General features: G+C 41.5%; 1 protein-coding gene across 1 annotated transcript; it reads right to left on the bottom strand.

The window, feature by feature from the left end:
* Positions 1-97: 97 nt before the first annotated feature.
* On the bottom strand, positions 98-17,107 carry mpzl1l (myelin protein zero-like 1 like). The gene is made up of 6 exons (XM_041952587.1): positions 16,973-17,107; positions 12,926-13,107; positions 9,595-9,805; positions 7,503-7,632; positions 5,395-5,500; positions 98-4,911 (listed from the first exon to the last, which is right to left on the bottom strand). Exons 1-6 carry the CDS (start codon positions 17,043-17,045, stop codon positions 4,816-4,818), a joined length of 798 nt encoding a protein of 265 aa, XP_041808521.1. The 5' UTR covers positions 17,046-17,107; the 3' UTR covers positions 98-4,815.
* Positions 17,108-18,855: the final 1,748 nt, after the last annotated feature.

Raw genomic sequence — 18,855 nt, forward strand, 5'->3', positions numbered from 1 at the left:
GCTTGATACTTGTGTCTTCATCTTATTCAGAGGAAAACTGAACAAACAGACGGCTCTGAGTTTGGTAGAATAATCAGAACACACAAACATGTAGTTGGCCAGGAATAGGTTTTATATAAAATTTGAACAGTGGATACAGAGGCGATATTATGTGTATAAAAAAATACATACAATAAAAGGAAAATAAATGAATCTTATCTTTTCTATTCGGAGCAGATGTTCAAGTTAGCTGATGAAATGTGAAAGGCACTAAATGTACAACATTCCAGTTTTAAAGACGTTAAACAGAGGCCAAGGTCATTCCGAGATGAACGAAAATAAAAACAAAAATCACAGGGAATTTGTTGTCTTTGATATGCAAGACATAGTGCAGATTTTACAACATAACATACCAAACAAATCTCAAATAACACACAACTATTTACCATCGAAAAACACTAAGCACGCACTTTAAGACTCGTCAGGATTGGAGCGAACGTGGCAACCTGCGCTCGCTCCAAACTTTAAGACACCAAATGTTGCACGTCAGCTTGGTCAAACTGGAAATCTTTCATAATTTATAGTTTACATCACAATTTCTACAACAGCACTAAGCACTGCGACAAGTCACGATTAGGAGCAAAGCGACCAGCGGTAAAGGTTTGTCGGTATCATACACGGTGTTTTCTTTTTCATTTGGCGAATACGTTGAAATACATGCTAACTAGTAAAAGAACAAACCAACAGAAAAGGCCGGAACATTACAGAGAAATCTGGAAGACTACAGTGCCTGCACGTCACAGCCACGGTCAAGTCAAAATGGACTGAATTCACATTTCTTCAGTCAGAAGCTAGTTATGAAAGGAAATATGGTCAGGAAATAAGTTCAGCCCTCAGAAATAAGTTGAAGCATAACTTAAAACAATAACTCTGGAGTTTAATGTCGGTCTGCAGTAGATGGTGGAAAATCACATGACACAGAATATTGGCCACAGTTGTGCATTCATGTCAGTTATTTAGAATTAACTGAAAAGATTCCCACTTTCTAGATGAACTGCTGTGATTTTTGGTGCAAACACTTATGATTTAAGGATGAGAGGATGAATCCTGATGACTGACGTCCTGCCAGCCTCGGCTATATTTTAAGATTATTGCTAACGTAGCGTGCTAAATGCTGGGATTTCTAGCACTCTTCATTTCTATTCCACCCACTGATTGTGTTTGCAGGTGTTTAATGAGCGTTGCAGCAAATATGGCTTCTAGTCTTGTAAGGTACAAACTGAGAGCACCGCAGTGAAACCCCCACATGATCAGTGATGATACAATCAACCCTACTTAGTACCATCTCGGATATTGCAGCTAGGATCTGTATTTTTATAAAATGACAGTAAGAGAACATCAGAATGGTCACTTCTTCTGCATTATGGAGCTTTATAGTGAGTTTCAGCCCACTGCTCAATCTGTACAACGCACAGCTTTGCCGTTTTGGCTCACTCTCGCTGATCTCACAGTTTTGACTGTTCTGGATGTGCAAATAAGCAACTGTGGCCAAAAAGATGTTTTTGCAGGTTGAACAACATTATCATGATCTCTTTCTGATGATGGACCTTTTGGATTTAATATGAATGCAGCACTGAAACAAACATCCCCTGACAGCTCAAGAAACATCACAATAATTCTGTTTTTATTGTGCACACTTTTGTCTAAAGAAAGTTTCATTCAAGCCCTTTTTGAACTGACAGACTCAACACTTCCTGCAGGCACTGCGTACGGTGACAAATGATTAAGACTAAGAGAGAAAACATGCCACCAGCTTTCTAGACCTCTACAGCAAACTACTTTCTTTGTCTGGAGAGACATCCGCAGCCACAACACACTGGAATGAGTTACAGTAAACAGCACTATATCTTACATGAGCAGGAGATATATACAAATACTGGTCAACATGGAAATTTACTGCATTCAGAGTCACAAGCTGAAGCTCAAGGCATTTAGACTGGCTGCAACACAAATATCATTCTCATAGGTCACCGAACCATTAACAGACAAAACTAGAACAGAAATTTGGCTTTTAAATGCTTAAAGAAAAACAGTTGTCATACAAATTTGGAATGCATTTTAAAGCTGAAAAGAACTTACCTAATATATTTGGTCCATTAGTTAAAAAAAAGAGCTTTATACAATACATGAAAAAGGATGGATACTTTCATAATAATAATTGTTATGTTAGTAAATTGCATGCAAACAGTGTATTTAGCATTTGAGCGCTCCCAGTTTTCATAAAAGGAGATATTTCACCTCAGTTGAACATTTAGATATAAAATGCATATTTCAAAAGGACTCAAAACTAAGCTGAAAAGAAAAGCTGCCCCGGTGATTACCACTGGTAGCAAACGTTTTAACTCTCTCCAGTCACACCTACAAAAGTCCTTAAAGTGTGACGCAGGTTGCATTGTCTGTGTGTTCATATGCACAAATTAAAATAAACACACAGCAGCCAAATTTAGTTAAAAAAAAAAACAAAATATGCAGAAACAGGAGCTTTCAGAGACGTTCCACTGAGGTGAAAATCAAATGGGAGGCAGTTTCATTAAAGGTACCACAACAACATGCCAGAAGTCTGCAGAAAACTGAAGCATTCACAGTAAAACAATGTCAGACGGCTTCTTCTGTTTTACATCTGAGGAGTACCAACTTTAGTGTGTAGATGACATTAGAGCTGCATGCAAAGTTACTGAAGGCAATGTAAAATCTAACTCTACATTAAACGCCCCCACAAAACAAGATATCACTATGGAACTGCCCAACGAGGAGATGAGCCGAGGCCTCAGCAGGTGCACCAGCTGGGTGGAAATTCAGACAAAGTCATTTTAGAGATAGACAAATAAAGGTTAGGTTCAACGCAGTTTTAGAGTCTAAATGTAGCTTAAAGTGTTAATGTTGTAACGTGGTGTAACATGGTCAGACTCACGATGAGGTTAATGCAGCACCAGAAGCTTTGTTTTTCTTTATCCTACATGTCTGACTACTGCACTGTGTGAGATTCAGGTGTGTTTCGCTTAAAGCGGCTAATGCCAGCAGAGATGAGGAGCAGCTGCAGAGTTAGAGTCAGTTAAACTCCTTTCTAACTGCAGATTAGTTTCCCTGTAACCCTGCAGTGGCCTCCTCTCACTCATTTTAAAATCTTTTATCAGATTAACTGCTTCAGCTGTCGGACGATCGGTTGGATTTCTGTGGTCTCAGTAACTTAGATCCATCATGCACTGTAGTAAGATGGTTTAAATATTAACCCTTTCACGCATAGTGGTCGCTAGTGCGTCATCCCCTACACTGCCTCCCACTGGCCAGCCGTTGTAAGTGCAACACAAACGGCTCAAACGGCTCAGGAATACCTTGCCGTTCCTTCTATAACAAGAGACCCTTGCAGGGAAATAAAATTAGGTAACGTCAAGTAACAACTAAGGAGTAATACAATTGTTTTCCATTTCCATTGGTGTGTTAAATACATATTTTTTCAGTTGTAAACTCAAACACATGCTGTTCACCCGAGTGGACATGTGAAAAACTCTTGTTTGAAAAAAATTAAGTTCAACCCTTTTTTTAAATGTCAAAGACTAATAAAAACAGAGGAAAAAAAAAATCTTGACCGAGGCTGCCATAATTCATGCATGAAAGGGTTAATGTCGTGGTGTTTCACATGTGGTGGATGACTGTCGCCTGGATTGAGCTGTGATAGAAATGAAACTGAAACTTGACCTTTACTCCGTCATCTGTACTGTCTGATTGAAAAGCTGAATCAGACGTTAGCGGCCGGGCGGTGACATTACATTTTGGTGTGTTCCGTCTCTTTTGCCTGCTCAAACCTGATTGGTCAAAACTACCAGAACTACAGTCGGACTACAAATGGAAACCAGAACGCTTCCGATATCAAAATCTTGTCCCTCGCCTTCAGATCCTGCACTCAGAATCTGTTCATAGTGTCGTTCCCAACTTTATTTTTAAATTTTATAGCACATTGTGGTAGAACACATCCCTTTACATATATGCTGACACTCACATACACACACTGTCTAAGTGCAGGACAGTGAACCTCACTCGGAATAGACGATTAATGTGATTTCACGCTGCATTCAAAGGCGATGGGAATTACCACAAGCAAACTTGTTATTTGTAACAAGAACTCCAGACTTCTGCAGAAGTGATGGATAAACAATGAGGCTGTTAGTCGGACATATATTAGATAGTTCACCTGACAGGATGAATTGATCTTTTTTTTTAGTTGCTAGTCCGTCACGTTCATTTCTGCAACAAGGTTTTGATGAATGTCATCTTAGTTCAGATCTGAGTGATGCTGCAGTAGTGTTGATGCAGTAGTGACGGTCCAGCAGAACAAAGCGGTGAGTTTAGTGTGAAACGAGGTTAAAATGTTAGTGTTGATCAGCTGGTGCAACAGCCTGCAGAACCTTTCGTAGACACAAAGCTTCCATGATTAAAATAAAATAATCTTCCACGTGGAATGATATCTGTGAAGGCTTTCTGACCTTTACTTTGATCCCTGTGTTGGAGGACAGGTCACGGCTGACGTGATGGGGTAATGTAGTGTCCACTAGAGTGTTTCTTTGCTTTTTTTGTCTTTACAATTAAGCACAAAGAGACATCACTTTATCGTATAACAGCATCATGCTTTCAGAGGACAAAAGATGAAAAAAAAACAAAACAACAAAACTGCACCATTCTCTGTCCCTGTTGAAATATTCCCACCCTTCCCACGAGCAGCTGATAGAGAGGTCTGATACTTTACTGTTATATTTATTTCTTTTGGTCCCCAGTTCCTCTTCAGTTTTTACGGATGTCAGCGTAGACCACCGGCTCCATCTTATGGAACGAGTTTTTGCTGCCTGAGTGATCCAACTGGGCGTATATCACCGGGCCCTGGAACATACGAAGAGGATGAAGAGGCGTCAGGTCGAGACAGTTTGATCCATTTTTTTTATAGAGTTTTTTACAGTTTACCTGTGTCTGTCTTAATTAGTGATTAGCAACCACATCGGGAAAGCAGAAACACGCAGACAGGCGATTATATAAAAAGAAGAACTGAGACAATTAATCGATACGTCGGGGAAACTAATTTGATAACTGCGTTAGTCATGTCAGTCATTTTTGTAAAAAGCAAACTTTCCCTAAACTTCATACATCTGAAGTTTCATTATGCTTCATTGTAGTGAATGTTCTGAACCGTTTCAGTTTTATCTGTGTGTCATTTTATTCCTGCTGTGTTTTTTAATATTATTACACACGATCGTAAATTCTACTGTTTAATGATGCAGTTTGTTTGGCGGGTTTATTTTTTGCTTCAACGTGTGCGATATTAATAAAAGTTCTTCATGGAGCATTTTTCTGTCCCCCAGCTCCTACCTGTAGTGGACCCGAGGGACTGGTAGACCTGGAGCCCTCCAGGCTGGACTCCACCTTCTTTCGTGGCTTCGGAGCCTGAGAGCTCACGCTTTCCAAGGACGTGCATCTGTTAGGGTTACGATTTGCCGTGGTGCCGAGCAACCAGTGGTGCGCAGTCAATGGAGTCAGATGACAAATGATGAGGCACAAGACAAAAATAAAGTGAGAGATGAGCGTGAAACAGTGGATGCAAATAAAATGCTCTGCAGAGACCCTGAAGGCAGCGACAGACGCTGGAGACTAGAGGTGCACCGACGGGGGTTTACAGAGATACCAGACCGAGGCTACTGCAGCTTCCAAGAACAAAACCACGACAATTCAAAAGGAAGTTCAGGTTAAATTATCTTAATGTGTCGGATTCATGTTTAATCAACATTTAGGACATCATCCTAAATTCTTCTGTGTGTTGATACTACAGAAATAAACCATCCATTCGACTTCAGTCCATAGACTTCAGTAAGACAGAAAAATGAAACAGGCCGTCAGTGCACCTCTAGTAAAGACCTTCAGGTACAAAATATTGAGTTTTTTAACATTTCAAGGCGAATGTTTGAGGCGTCATGTTGACAAACGTTCAATTAAAGAAAAAGCTGGTGATGAAGGGACTCAGATGAGGAAGACAGCGGTTAGTTTTGAGCGTTAGTGACAAAAGATGATGAACGGTGACTCGAGAACATGCCCACATCGAGCTAATCAATGGAGTTCGTAGGAAGTGTTGCAGTGAAATTAGTGGTGTTGTGATTAGTGATGGAGGAAAGTGACTGGCACCAGTGCAAACAGGAACCCCAAAGACTGCTGGTCCTCCAGCTCAAAGACTCAAACCATCAACGGCCAATCAGGAGCCGTCAGCTGCTCTCACTTCAGAATCAGTCTTAATGCTGAGTGCGACACCTCTCTGATTTATGGTCAATATGTGGTCATGAAGGAACAAGCTGAAGCATGCGAGGCAGACATGGTCGAACTACCTCAAACACACAAAGGAAACTAAGTCTAGCTTTTTCAATAAACGTATTAAGAATTAGTAACAACATGAGATCATCCAATCAGTGCAGAACACACAGCTCGTCCTCCACAGGTAAAGACAGAGAGAGTGAAGCCTCTCATGCACAGAGAGTTAGCGAGGTGTTACAGGCTGATGATCAAATCTCTGAAGGACTCGAATGTGACTTTAAAGATTCAGGAAACCAGCTCAGTCACACGAGTCATAAAATCCACCTGAGAAACCTACCTTCAACAATTCAACATCAAACATCTTCACATGACAGCAGTTAATGAATGATCCAGTCACCTCTGAGAATACTTACTTCTGATTGGCCAAGAGGTTCATATGATGCAGCATCCTCATCATTTAGAGTGAATCATTAAGTATAAATTTCTTGGTGATGAAGTAAAAAATACTGATAATAAAAACTGGCATTAAAACTGTATGTAAATAATCTTTAACAAGACGCTGTGTAACATTTGTACACAAACCTTTAATAAATGGTTTATAAGACACTGATGTACATTTTCACTGTAAATTAGTGTACAACACAATTCACACGTCCTCTCTGAAGACATCTCATACTAATACTGTGTTTTTGTTATATTGTCATCATTACCTGTGTATACACCTGTCTGTACTCACTGCTGCCCACTGGAGGACAATTAATTGTTGACAAATAGATTAACAAACACTTTTATCTGCTTACAACTACACAGTGATTTTGATATCGGAAGCGTTCTGGTTTCCATTTGTAGTCCGACTGTAGTTCTGGCAGTTTTGACCAATCACGCTTGAGCAGGCAAAAGAGAAGGAACACACCGAAATGTAACGTCACCGCCCAGCCGCTAACGTCTGATTCTGCTTTTCAATCAGACAGTGCAGATGACGGAGTAAAGGTCAGCCAAAATGTCAAGTTTCAGTTTCATTTCTGTCAGAGCTCAATCCAGATTTATTAAGTGTTTATATACTGCTTATAAATGCTGTTTACATACGATTTTAATGCCATGATCTGATGGACTTACTTGTTTTGGAAACTGGGTCGTTTTACTGTGGCTGTTAACGTCAGCAATGTGGAAACACTCACCCTTCATAATCATGGCGGTTGTAAAGCACCCTCATGACAACGCAGGCAGCTACGGTGATGAGGACGAGGAGGAGTAAAGCACCGCAAACTGCTCCGACTATAACAGGCGTGTTGCTCTGAGGAAGAGATTCTGGACACAGACACACAGACACACACAGGGTTGGTTTTAAAATATAAAGTTGACATTTCTAAATGCTTTTAAACCCAGAAACCATGATTCAACCATGATGATGGTTCATGATTGTAAAATAATACAGTTTCAGTACAGACAAACAGAAACATGTGAGAAATAAACCTGTAACGCCGTCTTTGAATGTGTGAAGTGGTTTTAACTCACTGTGTAACCTTTTCACTCAGCGTGTGTCTGTCGATTACTGAAAACTGACTGACTCCTGACTTCTACAAACACGTTCCTGGTCTGCAGACATTAGTGAGGCGCTGCATGACAGCCTCGTATCAGCGCTTTCAGTCTCAACACGATGTACGGATCGAGTTGTGTTGCTATAGATCGAACACGGCCTTAAAGTTTGAGCTGGGTTTTAAGGTCACGGTCAGACTCGGAGCACAGCTGCGAGCGCCGCTGATATCTGAAGGTCTGTGTGTGTTCGGGAAACAGATGACGGCGCCGGTGAACACTCTCTGCTGCAGAGATAGAAATGCCAGATGTAGCCCGAGCTCCCACCTGGAGGGTGGGGCAACCACCGCTGGGCTACAACATGACAAGCCATCACATGCTCGTGTGGGCTTCGTGTACCTGAAAAACAACCAACAAGAATGCACCTGCTGGAACTGCTTTTATATGTTCACCAGGTCTCACAGTGCCAACACACAGCCGGCCTGAGAGGAGCTGGGAGAGCTCTTTTAAGTTAATGCTAATTATGTAACGATCACTAGATACTCTCAGTTCTGATTGGCTGGAAGGTATCGATTCATTTTAATAACTGCACTGTAATGATTAGCTAAAGATCATGTATTATCCAAAATGAACCAAGCAAATTTAATTTAAAATCTGTTTTACATTTGTTTGAATCTGGAGGAAAGAGACACGACGAGTATAATACCACGCCAGGGATGGTAAATTACATTAAAAACTAATTTTTAACCTAAAGTCAGATTGAATTTAACTCACATGTCAACCTGTCAATCACAAAACATTCAGGTTAAGAGGTTGTTCAATCCTCACCATCAGAACGATCTCCAAGAGCCGAAGTTAAAAACCACGCCTTCGCCTTGTTTCACATTAAAAGCCTTCTAAAGGCAAATATCTGTATTGATACTGATACTGTGACTGCTTCACGGGGGGGGGGGGGGGGGGGGGGGGGGTGTTTCAGGCAGAACAGGACAAGAGGAAACAGGCACAAAGTGCTGATTAGATGAAAAGTTGCATGCAGACAACCAGTTCTGCTGCCAACTGTGAGAACAAGCACGCCTCCAACACCACGGCAACCGAGGTAAACACCTCCGTCCGCCATGCTGCTGGTCGGAAAACACTCGCTCCATGTGCGCACTGCTCGTAGCGCCGCAGCTGCCCCCGCCCAGAATTAAAACTATAATTGACCTGTTGCCTGAGTCTTTCGTATTGAACATTTGGTTATGGGAGGAGGTGATCTGGGTTCAGGGATGACTAAAGTGAGATGGTTTAAAGGTAAATATATAAAGCTTGGAGCAGCAGGAGTTTAAGATCAGTTATGATTTAATCCAGGTTTTCACTAATTCCAGCTGGCACAACTCGCCCGCTGTGTCCAAACTGGCAGCTGTCGAGTCAACCACATTATAGACCTTGGAGAGAAAAGCCCCCCCTGACAGAAGAGACGACTCTTTGCCTGGAAACATGACAGATTCAGCACGAGGCCGACCGCTCTCCGCTGTTTTCACACGCCAGCCAATCAGCTCGCGTGTGTGGAGTGTGTGGAGAGACTCGGTGAGTGGGTGGGTGTCTGGCCAAGGCTGCAGGTGCATTTAAAAAGCATCTTGTGTAATCACGATCTTAAAGCGTTCCCGCCTGCAGATTTTCATCACAGGTCCTTTAGAATAAACACTTTTTTTGCAGCTTTTGTCTGATTTCTGTCTGAACAGAAACCAGAGGGTTCACCTTTCAGGACGACCCGGAGCTCCGTTCGAGCCGGTGTCGCCGTTACATCCGGTGGGTTCTTCACATCGCAGAAGAAGGTACCGTTGTCGCTGAACTGAGCCGGGTTCAGCTGTATTGACACGTCCCGCTTGTTTATGTCTCCGATAAACTGCACTCTGTCTTTGAATTCAACATGTCCCGGGAATCCTTTCCCATGGGAATAGTAGAAAATCTGCAGAGAGAAGGAAAATCAGGTCAGGAAATGTCGCTGTGAGTGGACTTTTGGATTTTAATGCTAAATTACTTGAATATATTAGATCATTATCAATTACATCTATTATTAGAGCTGTGACAACTAGATATCTGTATATGTGCCAATTATCAGTTTAGTCAATTGACAGAAAATTAAGTGACAATTATTTTCATAATCGACTCATCAGTTTTCATCATTCATCCAATCAGATGCTTACATCGTTAATGAAATACTGAACAGCTGAAAGCTTCTAAAATCAGCCCACCTTATTTTCTATGAGCTACTTGAGCCAAATGCTGACAGACAGTTGCTCTATGTTCTCTCTTGTTGTAAATTATCGACGTGACATGAATGAACGTTTAACTGGAAACAAAGTGATCGACAGCGGAGAAGACGCATCCGTCTGTCGGAGCCGATGGAGCAACAAAAACACAACACACGACCGCAGCAACGTGCACGCAGACCAACCGCAGCCAAGTTTCATCAACGCACTCACAGAATTAACACTAATTAGCGAAAGCTGATACGGTCCGCCGCCGCCAGCGTTTGTCATTTGAACCGCGGAGAAGCGGGAAGCTGCTCTGTGCCAACAGGAGAGGAGGAAGTCCTTTTCCACAGCAGCCGTTTGGACTCGTCGCAGCAGAAAACAGGTGTTACTAATAACATTAACAATGGCTCTGTTATATTCAAGCGTTCCAGTAAGTCATGACAGTGTGACAGTGACTCATCATACACAACGCCACCGCCGTTTCATTTCATCATTAACACCCGAGTGTTTTTCCTGCCAACGGCTGCAAGACACAACATCAACAAACAGCGGTCGCCATGTCAGAACGACCACTGCTTCCTGCTTCCTCTCAAACTCTTTTAGAAATGTTCCCTCGCTCCTAAAACTCAAAACACGTTGACGTTAACTAGAACAACAGTTATTATGAGACAACGACGAAGAGCAAAACGAGGGCGTTCAGCGAGGGCAGGACCATGAAACAAGCGTCCTTCATCATCAGCAGTAATCTGGCTCTGGGCCTCGGAGTCAGCTGAGCAAACAGAGCTCTGAAGAAAGAAAGTTTTCTACTGTAGTTCATAGTTTCCTGTAACTTTGCTCAGCAGTTTGGTTTGATATCACTTCCACACATCCTGTAAGCGTTTGTTCAGCTCGACTGCAAGTTTCAAACGCTGTTTTTGGTGAGATTAAACCACAGTGTCCTCAGAGAAACACCTGAGCAATAACAAAGCCTGATGACTCTCTTCTTCTTTGGTCTTGGTGCGACAGATCATTGTTCATGTTAGTACGTCGTCTAAATATGAGCTGTGTCGTCGCCTTAATCAACACTTCAGATGAGAGATCGTAGAAATCTGACTTCACTGCCACACAGTCTGGACCTCAGAGACAGATGTGGTGTTTCACCTCTGCTCAGCTCCCTCCTGCTGTGCTGTGAGGGAACGAGGTCGATGGCGGCTTTCCTCTGGAAATAACAGCCCGCCGCTGAGGCGACTGGTCAAATCATGAGTACGCCAGAAGTCCCAGCTAGGAAAAACTTTATGGCCTAACACATGGCTTGACCTGCTGACAGGAAAAGTCAAATCAGTTCTAGTTAAATAGCCCAATATCACAAGTTTGCTTACAAACTGTACAGGATCCAACACCGTCTGTCCTTAGAGCCTCGACCTGGATCAGGATAAACTCCCCAAAAGCTGATTTAACAGGAAAATATGAACGAAACCTCAGGAGGAACAACAGAGGAGTGTGTTCAGACCAGCGCGGTGAAAACACAGCATGGACAGAATTACAGACTGTAAACACGCATGAAGAATGTGGATCTGGGAGGATGCAGAGCCACTTCAGAGAACGCCTTCGTCAGAACGTCACAATGGCTGTGCAGCGTCCGCGATATCAGCTTCCTGCTCCGAACCATCATCAGTGTATCAGCCGTCAGTTGACCTCTAATGTAAACGCTCTCGTTCACACGTTCTTCTCCCTCCTTTCTGAACGAGCGTGAGCGATGATTTAACCAGATCTCATGAAGACAACCTGTTAACCTGCAGTCACTCTGCAGCTGCTGCACTGCGCTGATGAAATCATTATTTCATAATCGTCTGACAGAATCACCACAAAGCCGAACAAGCTGAAACACCGAGCTGACGTTTTCAGATTCACACGCCGTGAGAGCGTTTTGTCTGGACGGGGAGAAAAAGACGCGCTCAGAAAATTAACCGGCTTAGTGTCGACACACTCCGAATGTTGGCTGCGTGCATCTCTTCTGGCGTGACTACTCTGCAATTTAACAGCTGTGGCTATGTCATTATGTGTGCAGGAGATCACAGCGGGCAGGTAGGCCCCGTCCAGCCCGACTGTCTGTAAACATGGAGAAGGTGTGGTGGGCGGGATGTGAGCTGCACAGCAGGCTTTGCTCTGCAGGATGAACTGTTTACATTCAGCGTAACACTAAGAACAAATCTTCAGTGGGACCTAAAGCTCAGTTAAACATGAATCTCTCAGAGCCCAGTAGTCCACGCTAATAGAGTCACAGCAGTTATTTATGTTTGCTGGAGCTGACCGAGACAGTTTTAGCACTTGACAGTTAATCTTGATTGTTTGAAAATGACATCTGTGGTAATCGAGTGCTTCATGAATCATTTTGCCGGAGACAAATCAATTTAATTGCCGTGTAAACGCTGCAGCTCTCGTCTGAAACCTCCGGCGCTAGTGTTCGCTTTGTCAGGGCGCTGCAAGAGCAAGAAATAAGCAGAAGTACCAAAAACACTGTGAAATTACATTACGACGCTCAAGCAAGGTGGACACACGAGAGAAACAGATGGAAGCACAGCCCCAAATCACATGAAAATATAGAAATAAAGTTATTGAGACACAAGGTGGAAACAGGAAGGAGCATCTAAAGCAGAATGTGAATGAACGTCTGGCACAGAGACTGAAGGGAGAAATGAATCTGCAGCCTCGTGTGTGTCGGAAGCATCGAGCGTCTCTCCCGAGGAGCAGCTTGAGCCTTTCTTCGTGTCAGCGCAGATAAAACAATCGCAGGAAAACATCCCGGAGCTGTGGGAACCTTCCCCGAGCGGATACGACCGGCGAGGACTTACCACGTACGGAGCGTTGGAGAACTGGTTGTCGGGCTGACTCGACTGAAAGCTCCAGGTCACTGAGGTGGAGCTGCTGACCACTTCGCTCGACTTAAAGGTGCATCGAAGGACTCCTGAGGTGCCGTTCTGGATCATCACTTCAGGGTCGGTGTGTATGTCGATTGCTGATGCAGGTTTTGTGACTGTTAATGAATGAGAGGATAAAAATAAGTTTCTTGGTATTACCGTTGTCTGTGCAACATAACTAGGAGTGCAGCGTCACCATATTAGCGGGGACTCGGCGTTGGTGGGGGCATGTTGTTTAAGTTTGAGCTCCTCAGATGCTAAAACACTACAGACAGATGCTACAACTCGACTTTCATCACAATGATCAGGAGGTGAGCGGTGAGTTTACATTACAAAGCCATCAATCAGAAATGTGTCTTGTGTGTATGTGATTGGCCGATGCAGCGTCCTGCCGGATGACGCAGCTCTGCAGCAGAAGCTGAGCCTAGTTAACTCTGAAGCAGCGAGAGGGCTTCGTTTCTTCACTCGGGGCTCTGAATGTGGCCTTAGAGGCCAATCAACGATAATTTTCATTAATGATTTATCTGCTAATTATGTTCTCCATTAATGGTTTGGTCAATAAATCACAAACCACGCATCAGGATTCCCCAGAGGCCAAAGTGACATTTTCAAAGATCTTGTTTTGTCTGATATTTTATCAGGATGTATTTCTAGAATTTACCGTCAGAGAAGACTGAGGAGACTTTGACAACACTCACACCAGACAGACGCAAACACGCTGATGAACAGCTAAATCAGTCGTCAGGTGTCAATAAACCCTCTGACACTAAAACATCCACCCACCTACAAATTATAAGTTATATATTTAGTTTTAAACACACGATTCTAATCTACATACTGTACTTAAGCACCGACTTCCTGTATACAATCTGTTACTTTACCCTTTCAGTATTTATTTGTGCAGTAATTGTATTTGTTTACAATTTACAGAAACCCTTGACTTGTACATACACACTGTAGGTTGTTGGTCTTTGTTATGTATACACCTGTCTGTATATGTATAATAGCTCTGTTTATTTTCATCTGTCTTTGTTCAGCTTTGTTGTCCTTGTTTTCAGCTGAGCGCCTGTTTCCAGCTTCCTGTAAATTGTTCTTGGAACTGTAAGAACATTGAGAGCAGCGAGAGTCAAATCCCTGTGGTGTGTTCACATAAACCAATAAAGATGATTCTGATTCTGACATTTGGAAGCTCAAACACACACATCTGGGGCTCTTTGGCCTAAAAAATTACCTATTAACTGATTATCAAAACTGTCTGTTGACTTATCAAATAAGCAAAAGAGATTAATCTGCAGCTCCCTGACACACACACACACACACACACACACACACAGTGTCCAGCAAATATCAAGGGAAAAATGTGCATATATTAATTATTTACATGTTATAATAATAATAAAGCCTTAATAATTCATAACTTTAAATGTTTAACATGTGCCCTCGATCCACTAAACCATTCCCTCAAATTACTCATTAATTGCCTCAAATCGATGGCATTACATTACGTTACTGCAGCAGTAAGAAGTGAGGTTACAGGTTGTTGTGGCCCAGCAGCTGTGTTTTATCGTGTAGGTTCCCACAAACTACTGAATTTCCCACAAATTAATATGTTTAATTAACGGTCGTCATCCCATTTGTCCCGGAGCCTCTGAACTTTTTCACTGTTTTGTTGCGACGTTGAATGTTGTTTCAGTACTTCTTGTTTACTCTTTGCCGGGCAGCTGTGGGCTAAATGCTCCATTGTGTTGCGCAGTGCAAAATAAACAGCAGAGGTCAGATCACGGACAATCCAAACGAGTAGATAGGGCTTAATGGAGGTTTAGTTTGATTTCTAACTGAAACATGTGGATGTGTTTTGGGTTGTTTGATGGCAAACACAACAATATGTTATCTTTAATGCCACATACACAGTTTTAATATATTAGCTGATGTGTTTCTGTTCATTTGTATGTACAAATTATTAATTTAAGGATAAACCCAAATTCTCTAAAGTGACACCTGAAACGCTTTGTACAATCTTCAACAACAAATCAACAAGTCTGTTAAAGAATCTTACTGTTGACTGTGTGATATTGTCCAGGTGTTCATGTTACTGTGTCTCTGTGCACTGTTATAAGTGACTAAAACAGTTACTGTGTACAGGACACAGAAAACAGAACTATGTTTATCAATGTAAAGTACTGGCTGCACAGCTTAACGATTAATAACTGGTACAGGACAGCTCTGAATGGGAAATGTTTGACAGTACACTGACCTTTATGTCAGAAACTAACAGAGATCTGTACAATTGTTAACATCTATGAAAATCCAAGTCACAACCTTGGCAAACGGAGACACATGACATTCACGTCTCCTCCCACAATAAGAGGATCTATTAGACGTGATGTAAATACACCCAGAGCATAGACAGTCTCTGTCTATGCTCTGTCTGATGCACTGTGACAGTCTGAGATTCAGGGAATACTGTGCATTAAAAACTAAACAAACTGTTACGACAGCAGCCAGTCCATAATCAGATGAAGATAAATTCACAAAATGAAAAAGAAGGAAGCGTTCGTCATCCATTTCTTCCTGTCAGATGTTATTAGTCTGAGATTCGAAGCAGAAAGCCACCAGTGCACTTCTCCCTGGGTAGGATGTTGCTATCCATTGCAGAATTTTGTGGTTTTCCTGACAATGGGTGCAGGGAAGTGTGTTTGTGAACTGTGTGCTGCTGCCCTTTATACATTTATTTTGCTTTAAACTGTCCGGTGTTAAATAGGAAATTAACATCTGGTGGACTTTTGCATCTGCTCCATCGTTTCTTCCTGGTTTTATGCACACATCCTAAATCACCACATAATTCCTCAGTCTGGAAATAATTTCCCAGTATCTGAGCGAAACATATTACTTTGTGCAAAAGTCCAGATTTGTTCGTGTCTGAGCTGAGAGTTTTGTGCTGCAGCCGTTAGCAGTAACGTTAGAGGCAGCAGCACTAACACGTAGTTAAAAGACGAGGACATTACTTCGCTTACTGCCATAACATTACAATAAATATCTGAAACTCTGAACAGAATCACATGCATACAGTTGTGTTGCTACTTGTATCACTAAGTGTATACTGATACATGGTGGTAACTTCACTATCTGGGTCAGGAAGAGGTTAGCCAACAAGAAAACTAGGTGTTTGGGACGCTAAGCTAGTCGACGCAGATGTCGAGAAAGATGCGTTGGCACTGTTAGCTACTGTGTGTTAATAAAATACAGTAAATGTTATATAATGTTAATTATACATATATATTATGATGTAATTTACTGTAATTATTGTTAACTTGGAGTGCTGGTTCGCCCTACGACATGACCATCCCCCGGACGACACGTAGTGAACGTAGAGGTTCACGACTATCGACACCTTATTCGAAAAAGCTGCCACTTTGATGTGGCTTTGTTTATCGCCAAAATGCCTAAAGGTATGACACACTTGGAACCATTTTCTAAAATACTAGAAGACACTCTTCAAATCGGCATACACCCAACAAACCCAGCAATCACTCTTTCAGCTAAATATTAACGTGTGCCAAGTGTTTAGCCTCTCCATTTAACGTTACTTCCACGTTAAGTGCCACCGTCACCTTCTACAAAACGACACTAGCAAGGGCGGTAGCCACCACTCTGTACCAATGCTCACTCACATTTTAGTTAATTTAACTATTCCTTTACACATTATCTGTAACGTTATGTCGATGTGTGAAGAAGAAGGGTCTTGATAACAATCCCAAGCAAAATGTTTTCATTACTGCTATATCTCGTCTCTAGCTACGAGGGTGGACAAAGGTAGCTACATTAATTAGCAAGATTGTGAACAGAGGTTAGGTGTCTCCCGTACATGAGATGCGATATAACATCGCTAGCTTGCTAACCTGATATCCCACCTCAAATAATGAGCTCAAAATCAAACATTTCTAAATTGAAATTTAAGCCAAATTGGGCTTCAACACTCACCTAATGCAACACATATCGTAAATCCAGTCAATAAAACACGCTTGCAGAGGGTAGTTGACCATTTTGGCTCCATTATGTTGTTGTAAACAGGAGTAGCCCCTCTGCTTTTTTCCACCCTCTATCGTACGAGTCGTTTCTTCTTCGTGGAAAGTTGCAGGGGCGGGTCCACAGTCCTGAGCGCAACTGCTGCCCCCTGTCAACAGGTCAACAGGTGCATGTACGGCTTGCAGCTGCTGCTTGCATTGTACTCTATGATTTTAACCAGTGGAGGAAACATCCCTTTAAAAAATAATCTAAGTATATTAAGGAAAATGTACTTATAATTATTATCATTATATTTTTATGTTTATTGTTCTATTTTTTATTATATTATTAAAAATAAAATACCCAGAGTAGAAAAATGTCCCCTGTGACTGTTATACTATTAAATATTATATAATCTTATTATTATTACTCATGCTTTATAATAAAAGCAGGATTTTACTGTTGTAGTTGGTTGATGTGGTGCTCATTTTGAACTATTTAGTATAGAACCCCAATTTTTTATGGATTAATCTGCTGATTATTTCCTCCATTAACTAATTTATTGTTCAGTTTGTAAACATGATGAAAAGAGTGATAAATGCCCATCTCAACTAGTCAGAGCGATACCTCCAAAATGCCTGTTTCATCCAACTGGAATACTTTTCCTGTCGCTCCACTAGCAGATCAAAGTTTACACTTATCTTGTGAACTTTCTGAACATCATCTGAACGACGTATATTTCATTCTGATGATGTTTAGCATGACAGGAAGAGATGAGAATGTAAGATAACCGTGTTCAGATTAAAACTCAACACACAAATTCAGTGGGCAGAACTTTATGGTAAATATATGTCAGATTTCATTGTACTGATCATTCAGCGTGCGGCTCATGCCTCTCTCTCAACTAATGGGTAAATGTACAAGTCAACATTTCACCTTTTTTTTTTTTTTTTTTTTTTTTTTTTTTAGACAGTTTGAAATGCAACACGTGGATTTGCAGGTTCACACAATAGGATTCGACCGATATGGCTTCTTTCTGGAGCGCTAACAGCCAATATTGAGTACTAAAGTTTGACCATCTTTATGGCATAAAAGCACCGAAATTCAAAATAAAATAAAACCATTCAAGACTTCTCGACACATTCCCATCTCTGCTGAAGCCCATACTTCACAGTTATTTAAGTGGCACAACTGCATCTCCTGCAGCTGATATATTATTCATTAAAAAAGGTAGAAACTCCATCAAATTATCAGCAAACAAGAATATCGGTCTAACCCTAGAACAGAGCTCATGAGCAAGGAGTTGATTCTTCAGTTAAAAGGATTAAAAACTGCCTCTGAAAGCTCAAACTGTGCACTTGAGTCAGTAAATATTAATAACCAGTAAAGCACAAAAACATCTTAAAAAGGCTGAACCCAAGTCTCTGTTTAATATTGTGATTTACTGGAAACAAGACTTCTTTTAAATAATTTATTGTCAATGCGTATGATGCCAGAACTGATGGTGTATTACAGCTTAACATATATTCTGAGGCTGTGAAATTTCACTTTACATGTACAGTCACTATAAAGACTGCAGTGAAACAGGTGCATTTGTCAGTATACATGAGGTTATGAAAACTACAAAAAGCACATTTCCCACAAGTCATACTCCTCAAAAACAAATCATTACTCAATATTTAGATTGCACAAACAAATTTGGGCTTTGAGTGCACTTTATTTATCATGACTTATAACTAATTATACTAAAAACTAAGCAGCAGGTAGTACACAGTGTGAGCTTCCAGACCACGAACGTTGGTCTCATTTTAACATCTACTCCAATCAACAGATATTTCAGGATTCATCGTTTTCAATCC

The sequence above is a fragment of the Chelmon rostratus genome, chromosome 14 (assembly GCF_017976325.1).
Source record: "Chelmon rostratus isolate fCheRos1 chromosome 14, fCheRos1.pri, whole genome shotgun sequence".
In the NCBI taxonomy this organism is placed as follows: domain Eukaryota; kingdom Metazoa; phylum Chordata; class Actinopteri; order Chaetodontiformes; family Chaetodontidae; genus Chelmon; species Chelmon rostratus.